The following is a 21,021-nucleotide window of genomic DNA, read 5'->3' on the forward strand; positions in this document are numbered from 1 at the left end:
AAAAAAGTGTTGCAAAACCCTAGGAGCGGCTATCGATAATTTGTATAGGTGCTGCGCGCTTCAATTCAAAAGTTATGCTCACTGTGCGTTACAAGCGCAGCATATGTTAGATTTTAGTCATGCTTTTGCTCATTGTTTGTACCGCAGTATTGTGGGAATGTAAAGGACAGTTATTGTAAGCCCCCAGCTCATGCATAAAAACTGCACATTGTCATTGTAACAATAATAGAGACAGCTGAGTCGAAAAAAATACACTTTCATTCACTAAAGCTACCTATTGTGGCTTTTGTGCTGTGTAGTTGCTGTTGTTGTTGTTGTCGTTGTTGTTGTCGTTGTTGTTTTTAAAGCTGTTGGCGCTGAGTGCGCGCGATGTTGACCGATCGACTCCGACTTTGCGCTCAGTTTAAAACACGTTATGCGCCTGTGCAGAGCGTTTTTGCGCTTTAACAATTTAAAAGTCGTGTGTATTTCGAAAGTTATTCTGTCCTCTATTGAACAAAACGCGTGTGATTTGCAGTAACAACTACGCCGACGAAATACTGTGTTACGTTTTCGGTGTTTGTTTGCAGCAACATTTGTAGTAATTTATTATGCAAATGCAGTAAGCGCGCTATAAACATTTTTTTGGTAGGTCAACAATTTCTATTTTAATTGGCAGCGCCCAACAATTTACCATATGAGAAAAGAAAGCTGCAAAATATGATATCGGACATAACATATCACACACACATATGTATGTGTGGACGAACTGTATTTATTGTGCATAATTAAGCCAATCAAAAATGCTTTCTGCTGTCGGCATTTCTTAACATATATGTGGAATTAGACAGAATTGCGTGCGTGTGTATTTCGTTTGGCTTGGTTTGGTTTTGTTCTTCGTTTGGCTCTTGCAATAAATTGATACAATTCGAAAAGCTGAAGCGACGTGTCGCTATCTGGACCAATATAAGTTCCATATATGATAAACACATTTTTCGTCTGCCTTTAAGCAAATTGAAATTTCTTTGTTAAGGTTGATTGGAATGGCGGCTTAACTTCCAGCGCGATCCATTTCGGCGCCTCTTTCACTGTTTTTTTTCCACTGCCAATTAGCCAAATTCAACCGGGCAAATATCTACATATGTTTGCATACAGATAGTTTGAAAGTCAAAGCACATTAGTAAATTTCAGCTGTAACGATGTGCCAATATTGAATTAACCGCTAATATTCAGCAAACCAGCTATTAACACATAACATACAAAACTGGCTTGGGTTCTAAGCAAAAAGAGAGAGAGAGAGAGACAGAAAAAAAAAACGGAGTCTTATTATTACTACAAAAAACGGGTCGAAAGGCTTACACATACCAGTTTACCTCTGTGAGAGATATGAGTACCGTTTATCGCAGACGAACTATAGTGGGCCACGCCTTCGCCTCTGCCTCCTCCAGTTTGCACTTGGTGAACCAAGTCAAACGGCTTTTATTTGTACCCAACCCAGCGCCTTGGCCACAATTTCATGGCCAACGCGTTAAGTGTTGCTTGTAAATTATTATTATTATTTATTTGTATGTATATTGGCGGCAGCGGAAGCCGACGCCCGCATTAGGAGCCGTCAAAAATCGTAGCGTGTAAAAGTCAAACACTCTCTCGCTTCCACGGCCCATATCATTTGAAACAATCAAAGTATAAAAACACAAAACACCAGACCAAAATTGCTGCTGCCAATCGCAAAGACAAAAAAAAAAAAAAAAAAAAAAAAATAAATAAATACACTTATCAAATCGATACGAGAAGCGCCTGTTAACAATATTTGTTGTTGTTGTTGCTGTTGCTGTTGCTGGCGTGCACCAATTGCTTGGCCACGTTCATGCGGGCAATGGGAACGTGATGGTACTGCTATTCCACGAAATGAAAAGACGACAACAGCTGAAACTGAAATACCGGATTAGCAACGTTCTTAGTGGGGAATTTCGTGCGGTAATAGCTCGCTTACATAGCTCTTGGCATTTTGTTTTTGCTCATTACGTTTTGCATGCTCCTGCAGTTGAAATTTTTCGGGGAGTGTATTATAAGAGTGTTATTATCTCTCTTATTTGTTGAATTACCTTAACTGGCGTATCGTGCTAATATTTTATGTGAACAAAATATGAAACTGCTAATCTTCCAATTTTCGAATCAATAGAAAATATTAAAATAAAATTGTAATGTTTAAGGTTTATTTTATTAAAACTTATATTTATTTCACTTGGATCCTTTTTGTTTTTTGTTTTTATTGTATACTAGAAGGTTTATTAGGAAAGATTGTTAAATTTTTTATTCCTTTTATATTATATTCTATTTGAAGATATCAAGCTTCTATTTAAAAGTGGTTCAACAAGTTTTTTATGTAGATGGGACTCCGTAAACCTAACTATGTGATTACATTCATATTTGTAATTGGTTTTGGTATTTGTACTACTATCGGCTTTCAAGAAAAAAAGTTGATTGATTCTAAAAAATACTTAAGAAAACTTTATTTCATAGGAACTTTATTGTTATAAAACCCCTTCTCATAAAGATGTTCCGATTTTCCAGATACGCTCGACGTGGTAAGTCAGAAAATTCTAATTCTGGCATAAGAAGATACGCTCTTATTTAGTGTGCGAGAGATATTAATTTGACGCTTGAGTTACCTTTGAGATCCTTTACAAATTGACACAATTGCTGCTGAGCACTTCAAATTCTAAATATATATTTGCGTAGGCAGCCCTCGTCTAATAAATACTATATAATATACATACTATCTAGATTATATAGATTAAATAGATAAATTAAAATAAAATTTTATAATGAAGTTGCGCTTGACATCCTCAAGAATAGTAGAATCCCTGACTGAACTTTTTTGTATTATAAAGATGTAAACAAAATTTTTTGTAAGTTTATACTGAGGCGTGGTCCATGGGAAAAATGATATCCCTTACACTTTTAGAGCAAGAAATAAAGTTATCTAAATCTAAGTGGCTGATGAGCATATAGATTTGCCAAATATTATGTATATGTCTATAGGTGATAGGTAGTATGATTTAGCAAATCCATCACATTATCTGTGGCATTATAGAACTAAAACTTTTACTGCAAACTTCTTCTTGAGGAGCACAGCAAATAAATATAAAGTGTAGAAAGTCCTAAAATAAAAATTTTTTTCAAAATTTTGTATTGTTTTCAGGAATTTAATCCGATCTAAATATTGAATTTTTAAATATATTAATTTTTTTTTGCTATCCGATAAATCATGTGGAAGATTAAAATATTCACAGCCTTATAGAAATGTTCTAATAAGACTTTTATCTTATACTTTTCATTTCATTTTTGCAAAATATACTTGTCTATTTTTGAGTACTATTTATTATCTGATGAACACTTTGAGCTCTTCATATCAGTTATTATAATACTAGTCTTTTCACTAATAGCATTCATCATGTGAGTGACTAATATACGTTATCTCATGCCTTACACCATTTAAAGTAGAATATTTTACACTTTTCCCATGTATTTTTGTTGTTTTCGAATGATAAGCGATTCGTACTCGTAAATGTTATTGTTTGTTTGAAAAACTCTCTAAATATTTGCTAGTAAATAACTCTTGCTAGCAATGCTTGACGCACATTTATAAATCTATATAATCATACGAACCGTAATTGCAACGTTTGAAACAATTGAGAGCTGCAATATCTCTGACCCATATTACGCTATATGTATGTACATACGATTATATCACTAAGTCGAAAGGCTTACTAAATCGAGAGTGATTCAGGCAGGGTTGTATAATGAGATAAAGGTCTATATGAACAAGTCCAGCTAATACGCATTTGAAACTGGGTCTGTTGACGTGATCAGCTGATCACGTGCTCGGTACACGTGTGAACCAGCTGAAGCGTTGAGGTCTTCGATATTTGTTTAACTTTTCCATTTTGGCTAACAACAAGTGTCGGAAATGCCAGTCATTTTGGCCCGTCTTAGAAATTATGCATAATTTGTGCAACAATTAAAAGTGAAAAACGAAAAGCGAACAATTTTTCGGCTAAAGGGAAATGTCTTTGGATTTCGGTTTACCTTTCACGCAGTTGTGGGTCGCGCCTGTAGGGCATTTGTTTAGCTATTAACTGCGTCAACTTTACACGTTTGTTGCTCAGGTATTTTTTTCTTTTATTTCGCGGTGTTTTTTTTTATTTTTATTTTTATATACATATATTTATTTTGCGGCAGCTATGCGCACGAGCACTTTACGCGATAACCGAGCCAACAAACACAGAAGCAATAGCAACTAAAAGTGCTCAAAGCGGAAGTGACCGACTAGAACATACCCTATATACCATGTGGACCTTGTAAAGAATCCAATGAATCCAATAAGTTGTATTTGAATATACTATATATATGGAATACAATATAATATAAGCTTACCTAGCTTTGATACCTTACAATAGTATATGCATACCAAATTTCGATGATTCGAGCTCTTCAGAAGTGTGGGATTGCCTCAAAAACCGGGCTTACGATATGAACATTTATTGAAATGAATTAGTGATGATTCGAAATATGTTCGGTCGGAGTGTAATATTCGGGTAAAGTAAGTTTCCACAAACTGAGAAAAAATTATAGATCTGACAGACAGACAAATGTATGGTGCTATTATATAGTTGGACTGATGTCCTGATTTCGTGTCCATGTTTCAGCAAAATCATGATACCCTATTTGCTCTGCTTCAATGGGTGCTGCGTATTATAAAAGCGACAACAGAGTCGACGTCGACGTCGACAGCCGGACGACTTCAGAGGTGCTCGTCAGTGTTGAAGTTGGTTCAGGTTCAGTTTCAGTTACGTTTTGGCGTTTTACGGTAACGCAGCGGACAAACAGTAACAACATCAACGACAATCGCTTTCAAGGTGCGTTTGTTGCCAAAAAAAAAAAAAAAAAAATTGATAATATTTATGACAATAATAATAATAAAAAAAAATAATAACAATAAAATAATTTTGCTAACGTGTAAATCATATTTGAGCGCATTCTACGCGATTACAATTGCGCATACGACGCGTTGGCCGCTACAGAAAATAAATGCCAGCAAAAGCCGCTTAGAATCTGTGCGTGACTTGGTCCGTTAAATTTCCAGTCAAGTGTAGACAAATCAAATTGTTCGAAAATCGGTTCAAGTGTCGCGTAGCTCAAGCTTAACTTATAGTACATTCTACAAGAAAAATATCTATATATATATAATATAATATATATAATCCACATGCAGACACGCTATAATAACGTTAAACGGCAAATGCTTTTCACTTTTTCGATTGCATGCAAAACTTTGTTTTACGATCTTAAAAAACTAAAAAAAAAACATATATATATATATATATATATATATATATATATATATATATATATATGTATATAGTCAAGTCGTATTTACCGTTATGCATTGGGTTTTTACCTTGAACTCAGTTTTGTGCGCTTTTACAACATCGTTTTATTTCTGAACACTTTATGCTGTTGGTTTTAATGCAGCGAGTTTTCACTTTCTTGCAGGTGGAGGCCGTTAATCATCTGATTAGATAATAAATTATTACAGCGCGCCCAAGTTCTTGGGGTTTACGCGTTTTTGGATTATGCTCTTTATCAGTTTGTTTATTTTGGGTTTTTTTTCGTTGTTTTTGCGAGAAATTGTTGCTTTTGCCTTTTATGATTGTTGATTAGATTGACTTCTGGCTGATGCTACAATTTTCAGTATAATACCTTTATCAAATTTATAAAATGCTAGAATTTTTTATATTTCCATATCTCTATATAAGTCGAATTTATTGAGTATTGAAATGTTAAAAAGGTTCTCATAGAAATGAAATGGAGATGCTTCACAATACTATATATACACATATATAGTATAGTTGCGGAGAGGAGGCATACGAAGTACTCAAGCTCAGATGTTGCTTTGAGTTGTAAAATTTGCTTGATTTACCGGGCCTATTTTAATACATATGTAGAGAAAAAAGTGCGAGATTCCCAGCATGATGAGTTGTGCGTCGCACTTCATAACATCATAATAAAAAGTCGATGCAATTGTTGTGGCAACAGAGCAGCGAGCGACGTGTTCACACACATGGCCAGACGTGTTGGCAACACACCTACTTCTTCTGCTCGGGCCAAAAAGGGGGCCAAGTAAGCAATTTTTGATTTACCAATGATAGACGCACCAAACGCACGCAACAACAGCTAAATGCGAAGAAATGAATAGATATAACCCAAAAACTTGAACAAATGTGAATGGCCTGGTCTTTTTTTTGGCGGTTTGGGCTCTCCGTAGCCGATAACTGGGACTGGGCTGGGTCTTTTATAGCAGCATTTTTTTCTGTTTGTGGTTATTTATTTTTATTGTCTTGGGGCATTTGTCACAGCAGCACTTCGCACCTAACAGCTTTTGCTCAACACCAGAACTTTTCGCCCAAATGCGCTGTTTATGGTTTTAGCTCATAAATAGCTGACAGTTTCAAAAAATGGAGAGCTGCCTTGCTGCTATTATCAAATCTTATGCAGAAAGTTGACAATCTATAAATTTGGATTTTTCTGTTATTTGCTTTGCATATATGTATATGATATGCAACTTTTTAAATCGTGTATCAGGCTACAATGTAAATACTTTCGCTTTCTTTGGTGCTCAGCCAAGGTCTTAGGTTAAAAGCCGGTTTTCATTTTTTTCTTTTTCTTTTTACGAACGTTTAGCTCAGCAGCAAAAACTTTGGAGATAAATCATTGTATAGTATTTGTATATTTTTATGAATAAATTTTGCCAATTAATCAATAAATAAATATATGTAGTCATATATAAATATGTATATATTATATACGATATGTTTACTCTGAGAGCTTATTTAAGTGCAATATTCTGTATTCAGCCAGAAATATATTAATAGCCTTCCGCTCTCGCTAACTTTATGCAAATATTTTGCATATAAAAATGTAGTAGAATGGAACATTTTTATGAAATGTGAATGCTCGACTAGCAGTTGGTATATTTGAATTTTAAATTCAATTTTACGAATTATATCCATATAGATGCTGTTTTTCCTTTTCCCCCTGTGGGTTCATATATAGCATCAATATAATTTGTTTATTTTTATCTAATCTTTAATACGACACACCCAAAACCGATTTGTATGACATCAGCTTTAAAACCAACAAACTTGAGATAAATGCATAAACAGTATATTATATGATAATTAGTTTACGATAAGTGTAAATGGATACTTTAATAACTCAGCATTTTATTGTCGATCTTGATAAAAGTAATTTAATTTCTTCATCAGATGTATGTTTGATCTTCTACGCACAAAAAGTGCTTAAGACAATTCTTGGATATTTTAATAATATGAAAATATAATGTTAGTGCTTAGGAAATTGTTCGTCAAGCGAAATTTATCCACCCCATTTGCATAGTCCGAGGGTATACGAAATATATAAATCTCAGCTTATTCCACACAAGTCGTCAAAGCCCAAGGTCAACTCGCATTTTCAAGTGCTCCGTGCCCCAGGCAATAAACAGATCATGTGCAACTTTTTGTGTGTTTTTTCAAGTTGGAATTAAAATAAAAACAAATACAAAAAAAAAAGACACGGAAAATATGTTCAAAACAGCTTAAGTTATTTGCTGTAAACAGCTGTCGCCGAGTTGGATATTTGCACTTAATTAGGCGGGCCGACAACCAACAGCCCACATCCACCCACAAACCCACAACCCACCAAACCTACCCAGCTACCGCTCGCCCCACAGATTTCTTAAAACTTTACAAAAACAAAATGCCCCATGGCGGCAAAGTACAAACGGTGAAAAGATTTGAGCACAGTTTATTTTGGTTCTGTAATTGGCATTTTGTTATTAGTATTATTATTTTTTCTTTTTGTGTATATATTCAGTTATCAATATATAAGCAGCTACACGTATGTGTATATTGTGTGCACATAAATGAACATTATTTAGATATTTGTCATGGGCTTCTGTGCGTACGTTGAAGACAAATACAAATTAATACGAGTTGTTCGGCACGTTCGGCTGCTTAATGGAATAAATAATTAAGTCAGTATGTCAGTCAATAATGTATGTGCACTGCTCTGATATTCCTCAGCTTCAATCAAGTGGAGTACAGTGAACATTGCCTACAAGAAGTTGGTTTGCCAAGGACAATTTTGAGAACCTACTAAAATTGACAGATTTACAGATAATAGTTGTTGATATTTTTGTACAATACTTTCTAAATGAAGAGCTTTACTTTTCGTTCTGAATTTATCTAGTTTCGAGTCGGTTAACTTTTAGATGTTTGCTTGGAAAACTTTATCGGTATTGAGCGTATTTACCTAATTTAGATGCGTCGCAATTGCCAGACACTCAGCCAGACGCCATAAAACAAACAAACAACAACAACAACTACAGCAATAGTAACAGAAATAAACTACAAAAATAAGTTCAATTACAGCTGAACAATAAAACTGAAAATGAAATCAAATAAACTGTGAGTCTGACCTTTGGCTAAGTAATTGAATGTGCATAGAATTTATGAGAGTAACTGCAATGCAGGTCCATAAATTGCAGCTACTAATTAAATTAGCCATTGACATTGAAGATGGAGAGGGGAGGCTCCGACCGTCAAGGCTTGACAATGAAAATTGTACTCAAATCAGCCGTATACGTGTACGTGTACTGGTTTATTGATAAGATTCTAGTCCAGTTGGGTCACATGCAGTTGATCGATCTGTGCTACGGCCCGAAGTGTATATGGTACGAATGGTTCCCGCTAATTGTTATTTAAGCAGCTCACATAGCTCAATAAACAATCAATGGCATTTGTTTATCGTGTTTGTTGCCTACTTTTTTTGGTTGGGGGCAGCTTAGACAATGACCAGTTGATGGCCCTGGCCATGCACTGTCCGATCGCATTACGTAATTACGCATACGCCATGTGAAAAACATAAAAAATGCTTTTGGAAAAACAGAAACGCAAACACACGGTACAAATTGCCAGCGAAAGTATGCAAAAGTATTGCTTTTTTATTGTCGATGTCTGAACATGTGATCGATAGCACGAGGCTGTGCGCCAAGTCGGAGAGATAGATAAATAAGCCACAAATTGTGCGGAGAGCGTGTGGCCATTATATAACCCAGTCGATAAAGAACCAAGGAAGGAACCACACCATAGATTGATATATCTACATCCATAAAGATATGTTGTCAAGGCACCACTCTAAGTGAGCTATCAATAGAATAATATAGTTTATTTATTTATTTTGTACTCTGGGGCTATTTCAGAGTGGTATTATATTTGATCAATTTCATAATCATCATAATACATAATTATAATTTATTATGGAACAGACTTCCTTATCTGTGGCAAATTGAGTTGATATGGGCTGCTAATGCCGATTGAATGTGTTTATTAATATAAATATTACAAGCAGAGCAGTATAGATTGCAATTAATATTTTTAGTATATTCGATGAGTCTTTATAATGCAACTATTTGTAATTTGTTTCAACAGAAAGTTCTAGTCCAAACAACAATTTAGATTCGACATACTGCAGTACATTAGACACAGTAAATTAATATAATGTCAGACTGTATAATTAGCTAAATATGTATATATGATGGATCACAAACTTCTATTTAAGCAATATTCTGTTCACTATTCCTTCAGTTTAAAGAACTTTAATTCATTTTCTAAAAACTTAATGATTATTTGATCTAAATATTCGCGAATCTTAGGCAATAGTAGAGTAATATGAAATGAATTAAATAATTAAAAAAAAAAGGTTTTCTTAAATGGAAAAAATGAAAACGGTCTCAAATTTATATGCGGATCTGTTTGATTTTCACAACAGAGCGTTGACAGCATAAGCAATGCTAGCTAATGGATCCTGTATGTATCTCAGAGGATTTGTCGTGATACTCTGCCAGTTTTAAAGAAACTTGACTACCCAAGCATCCCACAAGAATTCAACATGAATTCCATGTGATAGTGATATTTTCTTTCGGAGAATGAGAGCTTTGATTGGGGAGCTCATGAGTTGATCGCATTATTGCAATATACAATTAATATTAGGCACAGCATGATTTAAATGAACATATATGTTTATATATTCATGAAGTAAACCAATTGCCAAGGGCCCATCAATTAAATTTCTAGCTTGTGGCATTTGTGCACTTTGGACATAGTTAACAGTCTTATAAATATGTTATAAATTAGCTACAGCCATAAGTAAAACTGAATTGGTTATTTATGATTAATAAATGCCACAAACTACATGTATATAGATATACATATATTGTGAGTTGATTAACATTAAATTCATGTCATAAACAAAGAATGAGTAATTGATTTGTCTTAGCTTAAAAAAAGCAGCAACTTAAAAGTGTCTTATCAAAAGTTTCCCAGCAAATGAATCACCTGCTTTGTGGGCATTATAAAAACGCTTTAAACTGGCCTGAGTGGCCATAAAATCAAATAGTTTATAGAAAGCAGTCGCCGCATGCTCAAGGTGCTGCTCCAAAAAGAAACTAAACTAAAGTATATAAAATTAAAATTTAATTTCAATAAAAATCGAACAAAAATTTGCTAACCGACGTTTGATTTTGGTTTTCACCACAAATTAAACATGATTATGATTGGGCAAAAAAGGGCAAAAAAAAAAAAAAAAAGCCAAAAAAGAAGAAAAAATAATTTGCATTTGACTAATTTTTTGTTACTTCTTTTTCTCCTACTTTTTGTTAACATCTTTTACAGCTACTCACAGGCGAAGCACCGTTAACATACGGAAAGTAAAAGCGCGTATCTGATACAAACGAGCCACACACTCTGTCACACACACACATCTCCCTCGGCATACACACACACACGCACATTCGCAACATGGCCGATACCATCAACAAGCCCAGCATACAAATTCGCAGCGGTCTGCCCTCGCCCCTCAGCGACAAGAGCCCCTCGCCGGCAACGAAGCTGTTGATCAGCCACGGCAAGCCGAACTTCACCATCGCCCGCTCACCCAAGCTGGAAGACAATGATGGCCAGCATCCGCTGTCGCCGCAACCGAGCGCCAACAACAACTACAATCCCTACAAGTGCGCCGGGTACAACAACAACAGCAACACCAACAAGTTTGTGGTCGGCACCAAGTTCAATGGCGTCTTCAAGCCCTCCACAGCAGCCGCCAGCTGGGCGAGTAGTAACGGCAACGGCACTGCGGAACAGAATGAAGCAGCCAAGGTGGTGCTGCGTCGCCCGAAGCTGGCCAGCTCGGAAGCACCGGCGGCTGCAGCTGGGGATGATGAGAACGTGCCGGAGTTTATACTGCGACAGCGACGGATTCAGGAGCGTTTGGCCAAGGAGAATGTGCTGGACTTTGAGAATCGGCGCAGTGGCTACTTCACGCACGTCATGATCTCGCCGGATTCACCCAATCGTACCTCTTTTGCTGAAACTATGGCCAGCCCGGCTATAGTTCCTTCTCTGGAGATGCCTCTGCCGGCCAAGATTGAGGAAGAGCAGCAGGGCGACAAGCGGGAACAGGAGCAGGAGCAAGTTGTTCCCACTGCGAATGGTCACAGAGCAGAATTGGACCAGCCGGCGGTGCTTACCAATGGTCACAATGGCGAGAAGGAGGGAGAGGTAGAGAGAGAGGAGAAGGAGGAGCCGAAGCAAGAGCAGGAACAGGAGCAGCCCTTCAGCAATGGACGGGCGAATAATGATGTGGCGCCCGAGGAGGTGGCCCAGGCCATAGAGGAGGTCAACAAGGCTGTGGCCGGCGAGGATGACGACGCCAAAGCGGAATCGGAGCAAGCAGAGGTCCAAGTTGAAGCAGCACCAGTAGCGGTAGCTGTACCCACAGTTACAGCTGATGAAGTGCCGCCGGCTGCCGTAGAGGCACAGGTCGAGGTGGTTACTCCAGCGGCAGCCACTGAAAACGGCGTCGCCACTGAGGAAGCTGGCATCACCATCTCCCATACGAATGGACACTCCAGTGAGCAACCCACCGTAGCTAGGGCCGATCCAAGCGGCGCGCTTGGCGTCAACTATGAGCCGAAGACGGTCGTCAGCTTCTCACAAGAGCTGGGCGCTGGCGAGAACAACTACCCCGACACGGTGCTGGTGACCAAGGAGGTGCCCGCCTCGTCTGCCGATGCGCAGCTGCAGGAGTTGACCAAGCTTAAGTTCGATATACAAAGTGATGAGAAGAACGAGGTGCAGGTGACACCCGTCTTGCGTGCGGAGTAGGCGGCTGCTCCTCTCGTCCAACACCCAAATCCCTTAGTGGGCTCCTAGTGCAATTTGTTATTAATCAAAAGGAAAGATAAACAAAACGAGAAACGAAAACTTAATGTATTTGTGTACTTTGTGTTAGAGACTAAGTTCATTATGAGAAATGTTGCCAAATTTAATTTTATGCTTTTGCGCATCAGTCAGTATCCGTGTACGCACGCATACAAACCCACACATACACATACACACACACACACGCACACACACACACTACGCGCTAGCTGTTGAGGCAATTGCCACGCCTGGGGCTTCCGCCTCTTGTGGCTGGCCACCAGCTACATTTAACTATGTTTACTTCAAAAACAATTTGCTTTATTTAAATAAATTATTATTACAAACGAAATACGAAGATTTGCTGAATTTAATTATTAACTGGATACCTAACCGGCTTTGTACGGCTTTTCGAAGTGTGTCCAAGCACTTGGTTTATTTATATATAAAGCTTATTTGAACAGTTTTTCCATTTTAAAAATAATGTGTATATAATAATGTTTACACTCAATATGTTCGTCCGCAGCTGAAGCTAGCGGTTGGGATTATATAGTATATTCGTGGCCTAATAAGGTAGAAGTATTTTTCCGATACTTCCCCTAGTGGAAAATTTTGTAATCCTCCAACTGTTATCTTTGAAACGTTATTATTTAAACTTCTCAAGCCTCGATATCACATGATAAAAGAAAGTGGGCAATACAAATTATAAAAATCTTTATTTCCTACAGTTTTGGAACCAAAAATAATTGCTCTACAATTGAAAATAAGAAAAAAAATGGCATGTCAAAAAGTTTATCGCTTGAATCTGACAGTTAGTAGGGTTACCTAATCTTCTTAAGGATAATTAAAAAGTTTTTATAATTATTTATATAAGGCTATTTCAAAAAATATGGAAATACGAGAGAGACCAAAGTATGATAAATGCACGCGTAGCACTAGCTTGCTTTACAAATTATTAAAACACTATATGTATATGAATGTATGCTGTATAGTGATGCAATTATCATTAGCATATCTCCTGACCTTGAAAATGGAATGTTGTTAGATATGTATCGCTTGTGCGAAAAGTATTTTAAACAATTGAACTTTGACATTTGGAAGGCACAACTAGACAGTCCTTCAGCAGTAGGAAATATAAATGTCTTTAAATATATTCTTGAATTAATGAAATTATTCAATGGCAGTGATTGATCGCTTGATGGGCGTGAATGGTATATCGATACTTGCTTAAAAATAGATATCAGCTTAAGGTTTTTGAATGTGTGAGAGGCAAGCACCTGTATTGTCTAATTCTCCATTTAGCTGTGAGTTTGTCGAGCGTGACGCTCGTGACCCATGGTAACCATGTCCAGGTTGGCTTCGGGGGTTGCATTGCTGACCAACATCTGTGGGCACATGTCCTGACCGGCGACAGCGTTTAATCGATACTTTGGCCAGGGGCTGTTATTTTCATTTTCCATATACATACATATATACATATACAGAGGTTGGCCAAAACAAAAGCGACCATGGGCCAAACAAGTTTTCGATTGAAATCAGTTGGCTGTGGCGCGGCCGTCAGTTCAGCTCAATGCAGCAAGCTTCGGAAAAAAGGTAACCCTAGCTGAATGAAAAGTGAAAAGCGAGTGTCAAAGTTGTGTCGTGTGCGAATTTTTATACTATTATGGATTTATGTCTTAAAGGCTCACAGGTAGGTAGACATACTGAGTAGGGTCTGGGCTATTCTAGTACTGTCCTGTCGCTCCCCTCGCATATATAGATAAACCTCGCCGCTAGACAAAAATCGAAGCCCAAGTACAATAGTCGCTCCCTGACCACGCTACACAGTCCGACGCCGCATTTTCGTCCACGTTCGGCCAACTTTCTGCAGCAACGCAGTCGCTCCTCGCCCTTCCTGGGACGACCGCAGTCGGCGGATCCCAAGTTCGGACGCAAGCTAAGTGTTTACTTTGGTGACAAGGAGTTGCGGCACAATAAGCACGTGAGTACCAGCTGTCAAACAATGACGTTTGCTTATTAATAGAGAGTGCCGAGAAGAAAATGGACCAAAATTTAGCGAGTTACGCAAAATGGAAATAAATAATATTTTATCAAATAATTTTATTACATTTATCCAAAAACTGAAAGAACATTAGTGATATCTATTCTTAGTATACAAATTCGTATAATGTATATATAGTATAATCCGGTTATAACGACACTCAAGGGCCCACGTAATACTTGGAAGACTCTATAACCGCAGTAGTTTGCTCATATAAGTTTGCCTGGGAACCAGAATTTCCGTCGCAATAACAGTATTATGAAATATAGCATTTCATTATTGAGCTTAGGCTATAGCAAATTTTCAGTTGAGTTTTTTTAAAAGACAACATATTATTCAATTATATTTTTGTTCTGTTAGTCTGGCAGATCCATGACTGAATTGAAATCCAGTTTATATGCTACATATTGATCACTTTTATGGTTATTCGAGCTATTTATTTTACTCTGAGTGTGTAATTGCTTCTACCTTCTATTTGGCAGGCTCAAGTATCTTCCACAGATCTGCTCAAATCGCTGCTAGAGGAGCCCATCAAGCGCAGCTGGCTGTGCCGCAGCACCTGCAATTCTTCCACTGACGAACAGTCGGATTTTTCGCAGAAGTCAGAAGTCAGAAGTCACTGCAGCGAGGGTGAGCAGCTGGAACGTTTTCTGATCAACATGCCGGGCTCAGGCACAGGCACAGGCACAGGTACAGGTACAGGACAAGGCACAGGTACAGGCACGGACAAAACAAAATCGTATGCCTCCAATTGGTCGGCGGGCAAGAGTCAGGGAATTAGCAATGCGACGTTACTGCAAAAGACTGCTAAGCCAGATTTGCCGGGTCGCGTGTCGTTCAGTAAGCCGAACAGCAGTCAGCACAATGATGTGGATTCCAGTGACTGTGACAATGATAAGCAGGAGATTCGGTCCAACAGCAGCCATAGCATCAATATTTCAGCTCCAGGTCCTCTAACACTTCCCAACTTTAGTTATAACGGGAACGGAAATAAGCTGGAACCGGGCGATGCCAGTGGACAAAAGAAATCTGTGCACTTCGGCAGTCCCAATTCGGGTAGCGGCAGTGCCGAGGTGCTGGCTGAGACCTATGAGTATCCCAAATGCCCGTCGGAGAACTGCACCTGCAGCACCCGCTCCTCCTCCACGGCCAGCACCAACGAAGCCACCGCTGACATCAAATGCTCCTGCGATGCGCCCACTTGTCGCTTTGCGGAGACCAAGCCACAGTTGCCCCCGTCTGCGCTGCCGACGCCCACGCCCAAGTCTGGCTCGTCGGAGCTGAGTGTAATCAGGGAGTATAAGCAGGCGGTGGGCGTGTCTCCGGATAAAACCCTGAAGCCGTTGGAGCCACTAAACAACATGGAATTACCTAACTATTTGGATAAGTATGCAGCACAGGCCAAGGACAAGCAGAATAATTTGTCTGAGAAGAATCTCAGTCCAGTGAATGGCAGCAGCAACAACAACAATAACAACAACCACGCTCAGAGTAATAGTGGCGCCACCTACCGCTCGACTGGGCAACGTAATTTCGGCGCTGAGAATAATTTTCTGCCCATTGTGCAAGAGGATCGCAGAAATTTCGGCAACACCAACGCCGATTCCGTTATTAGCAATTATCTAAAGATCGCTTCCACTCCCCCATTTGTGGGCAAAAAGAAGGAGAATGTGAAGCCAGCCAGTGCAGAGGCCAGCAGTCGAAACAGCAACAAGTCTAAATTTCTGACCAAAAATCCAACAATTGGCTCCACCGGCAAGCTGAAGAAGGCCGTCAGTGTGGGTAGCCTGCGAGAGGAGCGCAAGCTGACCGAGTACAATCTGGACAAGGTAGACAGCTGGATGAGCATTCACGAGCAGAAGCAGGCGCTTGCCCAGTTCGAGGAGCTGCACAAACAGGGCGTGGACGAGCTGGACGAGGGCAACGACAATGACAACGACAGTGGCTCTCAATTGTCGCTCAAATCGAACGAGGACTCTAGAGGCTCGACCTACGATGAGATTGTGTCAGTTATCAAGGAGATTGAGGAGGATAAGAAACGGGGTTCGCTTTCAGAACAATATTGATAATTTATTTGATTTACTTATGTGGATAAACATCTTTCAGATAACTTTGCTGAACGTCTGCCCAGTGATCTGAACCTCAAGCTATCCAGCTCAAGAGCCGACACGACGGATTCGGTTAGCCAAATCGGGGACAAGATGCCCGAAAGTGGCGACAAGTACAAGTGAGTGGCTAATTATGGATTAATGTATTAATTATGGTATACAAAAATCTTTGATGCAAGCAAAATGTAATTTCTTGATGGGATTGTGGACATATAGTACAAATGTTAGCCACTCTAGAATATGAGGGAGTCTCAGGCCTCAAGGCTCAATTATATGAACCTCTTTGATTTTCAAATACAAAGAGCTGGGAATGATAATTATGTTATACAAAGATAATCGTGGGCCAGAGAACATTCACTAAATATATATAATTTATATGAAGGTATATAAATAGACCCACACGAACTTAACCTAGATTAAGCTGTGTATAGCTAGTTTTAGTTTAAAACAGGTTTAGATATATTTCAACTGATCACCTTGACATAATGACCTATATCGGAGAATATAAATACACAGAGAACGCGGATTGGCTATGAAACATAGCAGCAATATCTTTGTCTAGTCATTCTTTAAATATCTGTGTTGCTTAAAGCTGAATCCGATATTTTAAAATCTTTGCAGAGACATTTTGGCATATCTAAATAATGTGGAGAGCAGCTGTGACAAAACTCTGATGGAAACCCGTCGCTCTATTCCGGACAGCAATCGCTCCGAAGTGGAATTTGTGGTGGAGCCGGACTTGACTGATGAGGTGCCCAAGTGAGTTGTGGATCTAGATATACGCTTATAGGCAACATATGCCATAAGATTATTGTTTCCTTACAGACTCTCCGAGCTGCTAATGCTTCCCAATCACCAGCTGGCTAGACGCGTCATTGCGCTCAGCTTGCGTGCCAACGAGCTGGCCAATGCCATTCATATGTCCAAGGAGCATGTGATTCAACTGCGCAGCGAGAAGCAGAAGTCGATCCGTGCCGAAAAGTCCAACAGCGCTACGAAAATGCGCGATCAGAAGAAGCACTACGAGGAGGTTGTGACGCGTCATCAGGGCTTCATAGAGCAGCTGCTCAAGGATAAGGGCGCGCTCTGCGAGAAGGTGGCTGCCTTAACGCGTCGCCTGGAGAGCCAGAATCAAGCCTGGGAGCATCGACTCGAAACCGAACTAGCCCGCACAAAGGAGACAACTCTAGCAGGCGAGAAGATTCGACGAGAACGTTGGGTGCGAGAGAATACCAAGAAAATTAAGGTGGGTGTAGGGTAAGTTTAGCTTGATGAAGATGTACATATGTATGTGTATAGGTATGTATGTATGTATATATTTATTCAGACATTATTGATGGGTTAACTGAATATGTCTATCCATGAATTGATGATTAATAAGATTAGCTGAGGATGTCTATCGATTAATTTACATTATTTTCTTAGATATGCAGAGCTACACTTTTCCATATAAACCTAAGTTCTAAGACTAACCATATGGTTGGTGGTTCTAGTCGCTAGAGATGTCAAAGATGTCTAGCAAACAAAACTGCAAACCTCTAAAGTAAATTAATTATATTGAAAACTATTTGCATTTTAATTTTAAAAAACTTGGATTGGTTTGTCGCGGCTGAGCTTCAATAATCAAAACATTATTTATACTGAGTACTCATTAAAGAGACTAAATCCTCTTCGCTAAAATCATTGTCTGTTTGCATTCATACATACATATACATATAAATTATTTAGAAAACAGAGCTAAAGAGCTAGTATTGTGAATTAATTATTTAATTTAAAATTGAGCAAAGAGGCTTTTTATATATGGCACAATTGTTCCTCAACAGGAACTCACTGTCAAAGGCCTGGAGGCGGAAATCAACAAAATGAATTGCGATCATCAGCGCGAGGTGACGGAGTTGAAGCGTGCGCATCAGATGGAGCTTCTAGATGCACTGGAGGAGGCGCGGCTAAAGCACGAACAAATCGAGCATGGGATTCGCAAAAGTTGCGCCCAGGATCGTGAGAGCATCATTGAGAAGGAACGTACGGCCATACGAGAGCGTTTTGAGCGTCAGTTGGAGGAGGAGCAGAAAGTCCAGGCCGAGTTGCGACAGAAACTTGCCGATGATTTTGCTGCAGAGCGCGAGCGTCTGCAGGCGGAGCTGCGGCAAAAGGAAGCCGAATACCTAGCCAAGCGACAGGAGGCGCAGCGGGACCACGACAACGAGCTGGAGCAGGCTAAGTTTGAGATGCAGGAAAAGATGGCCAAGCAGGAGGAGAAGTATCAGAACCGCATTAATACCGTTGAGCAGCAATACTTAGCTGACTTTGAGTTGTGGAAAACTGAATACGAGAACAAATCCAAGCTGGCCCTGGCTGAGAAGGAGAATGCTATAAGGCAGCACTATAGAGCCGAGCGAGATCGGCAGTTAGACGAGTTGGTGGTGCGTATGGAGGCAGACGCACTCCAAAGCAGCGAGGAGCACGAGCAAAAGATATTGTAAGTATAACGAATAGCTGTGCGAGTTACCAACTAATGCTCCATCTATAGACGTCTCAAGGAGAAGTTCGAGAAGGATTTGCAGTTGGCTGAGAACGTGGAAAAGTCACTGAGGGAAAAGTATGCCGAGACGCGTGAGAAGCTGGCCGAGGCTGATGCTCAGGTGCGCAATAGCCAGGCAGAAGTTAAACAGCTCCAGATGGAGCTCAGCCACAGCAAAAAAATGTGCGGCGACTTCATCAACGAGCGGGACAAGCTGCGCGACAACCTTAATGCGGATATACAAAGCGAGCTGAATGTGCTTAACGAGCGCCACAAACAGGAAATGGAACAGCTGCAGAAGAGGTAAAGAGCTGATGATGTAACTATATATATAGATCAGATTTATTCCTTGCCCTTTTTATTTGTATAGAGTACATCAAACGATACAGCGACAGGAGGAGACCATCGAGGTGCTGAAGGCTGACAATGATCAACTGCGACAACAGTGCCTCAAATTGAATGCAGTTATACGACAGCAGCGCAAAGATTATTGTGTTAAGTAGTTCGGATTTATTCAAAATAATAATAAATATATAGAAATATATGAGCCTCACATATAGCGTTTTTTTTTTTTTTTTTTTTTTTTTTTTCAATTAGTGTAAACAGTATAGCGGATCAAGTATCGAAGTACTGAGTGGAATGCAGATGAATGGTCTAAGCAGATGGACGCAAGTCGTTGTTCGGTCAAGTTTAGTGAAATGGAAGACTTGGAATTTATAGCGAGATCTGTAAATCTGTGCGAGGGACTGAAATCATGTCTTGCATTTTCATATTTCTGTTGCCATATTCGGATTAAAGATATAATAGAGTTATTATATATACATATGTATGTATATACATTTCATAATTCAAGTTTACGAAGAGTCTATAGAAAAGCGCAATTATTGAAGCAATTATCGTAAACTACTGGGGTTGTTCAAGTATTTAGGAACAAGAAGTTCTATAGACCCATAGCGAAGGGGGCTATTCGTATATGTTAAGTACAAAATTTGAAAACTAACCAAAAAGAAAAGGCTGACTAAAACGAATCGTGACCGATTTAATATGTTATCCGAATCGTTCGTCAGCTGCTGGAATAAAAAAAATGTAAATAAGTTGACCCACAATGTTCACAGGTTCCGCATGAGGGTTTGTTCTTGTTTATCAAATTTGACTACAGTTTACCTATAAACTGAACCAAAGATCAACCAAATACTTAAAGAAATGTAAATCATTCTATGACATATATATATGAATATATGAAAGTATAATAAATTCGAATTTTTTATTTTCTAGCTAAGTTAACTTTCTAAGACAATTATATTTAAAAAAACAAGTAAGAACGTTGCAGTCGGGCGTTACTGACTGCGGAGTACTCATTCACATCCCATCAGCAATTTAGCAGCTAAGTGTAGCTCCAATACTGTATTTTTTCGATTTGCCACACCCCTAAAGAGGCGTGGTCATCGGGGTCATCGATAGAGGAGGTTACTAGTCACTCAACTATCCAAATTTGAAGCTTCTAGCTGTTATATTTTAAAATAAACTTTTGCGGATTGCCACGCTTCCTGTGGGCGGACATATATCCGTCGAAGCTTTTTGGTCTTGGGCTTAGCTTACGTGGGTCTTAGCTTACGTGCAAAATTTCAGCGTTGTAGCTGTAAAACTCTTGGAGTTACAGTTTTTTCCGATTTGCCGCGCCCGGAAAATCCATTTTCCGATTTTCCACGCCCCTAGTCGGCGGATCGGAGATATACACGAGAATGTGTTCCAAATTTCAAGTCTCTAGCTTCAATAGCACCGAAAAAAACTGCGTTCATACGGAAAGACGGGCAGGCGGACGGACGAATAGACTATTTTAGCTAATATTTATAAGTGTTATTATTAGCTAGAGAATAAACGATTTTATGAGATAATTCATGAGTTAACTGAGTTGGGGTATGCGATAAAATGGTGTCATCCTTCGTTTGAAGTCGAGTAGAAGTTTGAAGTTTTCCATCAAAAACACTGTCAAGTATTCAGATTTTATTCAGAGTTGATAATGCTGAAAATTCTCTCTTGTTACAAATA

General features: G+C 39.1%; 2 protein-coding genes and 1 long non-coding RNA gene across 13 annotated transcripts; 2 read left to right on the plus strand and 1 right to left on the minus strand.

The window, feature by feature from the left end:
• Nucleotides 1–402: 402 nt before the first annotated feature.
• hebe (protein) lies at nucleotides 403–12,654 on the plus strand. Of its 7 annotated transcripts, none has more exons than XR_016270627.1 (3): nucleotides 2,572–4,901; nucleotides 5,539–8,510; nucleotides 8,576–8,839. XR_016270627.1 is itself a non-coding variant. In XM_089472069.1 (3 exons), exon 3 carries the CDS (start codon nucleotides 10,902–10,904, stop codon nucleotides 12,264–12,266), a length of 1,365 nt encoding a protein of 454 aa, XP_089328195.1. In that variant the 5' UTR covers nucleotides 4,762–4,901; nucleotides 9,079–9,243; nucleotides 10,776–10,901; the 3' UTR covers nucleotides 12,267–12,654. The 7 variants fall into 7 exon arrangements, 6 of the variants coding, with proteins under 6 accessions (XP_089328194.1, XP_017866305.1, XP_089328195.1 ...); XM_089472069.1 differs by lacking the exons at nucleotides 5,539–8,510; nucleotides 8,576–8,839 and adding exons at nucleotides 9,079–9,243; nucleotides 10,776–12,654 and having other exon boundaries at nucleotides 4,762–4,901; XM_089472068.1 differs by lacking the exons at nucleotides 2,572–4,901; nucleotides 5,539–8,510; nucleotides 8,576–8,839 and adding exons at nucleotides 403–627; nucleotides 10,776–12,654.
• LOC149268841 (uncharacterized) lies at nucleotides 10,775–14,124 on the minus strand. The gene is made up of 2 exons (XR_016270628.1): nucleotides 13,991–14,124; nucleotides 10,775–13,905 (listed from the first exon to the last, which is right to left on the minus strand). It is a non-coding gene; the product is annotated as an uncharacterized LOC149268841 (long non-coding RNA).
• On the plus strand, nucleotides 13,827–20,867 carry dila (centrosomal protein dilatory). Of its 5 annotated transcripts, XM_089472063.1 has the most exons (10): nucleotides 13,827–13,992; nucleotides 14,062–14,283; nucleotides 14,826–16,386; nucleotides 16,450–16,570; nucleotides 17,073–17,210; nucleotides 17,277–17,697; nucleotides 18,275–18,930; nucleotides 18,982–19,275; nucleotides 19,343–19,466; nucleotides 19,570–20,867. In XM_089472063.1, the coding sequence occupies exons 1-10, from the start codon at nucleotides 13,966–13,968 to the stop codon at nucleotides 19,690–19,692; spliced, it is 3,687 nt and encodes a 1,228-aa protein (XP_089328189.1). In that variant the 5' UTR covers nucleotides 13,827–13,965; the 3' UTR covers nucleotides 19,693–20,867. The 5 variants fall into 5 exon arrangements, with proteins under 5 accessions (XP_089328189.1, XP_017868827.1, XP_089328191.1 ...); XM_018013338.2 differs by lacking the exon at nucleotides 19,570–20,867 and having other exon boundaries at nucleotides 19,343–19,527; XM_089472065.1 differs by lacking the exons at nucleotides 13,827–13,992; nucleotides 14,062–14,283 and adding an exon at nucleotides 14,470–14,649.
• Nucleotides 20,868–21,021: the final 154 nt, after the last annotated feature.

Source organism: Drosophila arizonae, chromosome 5 (genome assembly GCF_054131065.1).
Source record: "Drosophila arizonae isolate 15081-1271.41 chromosome 5, UAZ_ARI_1.0, whole genome shotgun sequence".
In the NCBI taxonomy this organism is placed as follows: Eukaryota; Metazoa; Arthropoda; class Insecta; order Diptera; family Drosophilidae; genus Drosophila; species Drosophila arizonae.

Coding starts and splice junctions, on each gene's coding strand:
- hebe (XM_089472068.1), top strand. CDS start 10,902: ATGGCCGATACCATCAACAAGCCCAGCATACAAATTCGCAGCGGTCTG.
- dila (XM_089472063.1), top strand. CDS start 13,966: ATGGATTTATGTCTTAAAGGCTCACAG. Junction 16,387..16,449: donor TGAGGAGGATAAGAAACGGG/GTTCGCTTTCAG, acceptor AACATCTTTCAG/ATAACTTTGCTGAACGTCTG. Junction 18,931..18,981: donor GAGCACGAGCAAAAGATATT/GTAAGTATAACG, acceptor CTCCATCTATAG/ACGTCTCAAGGAGAAGTTCG.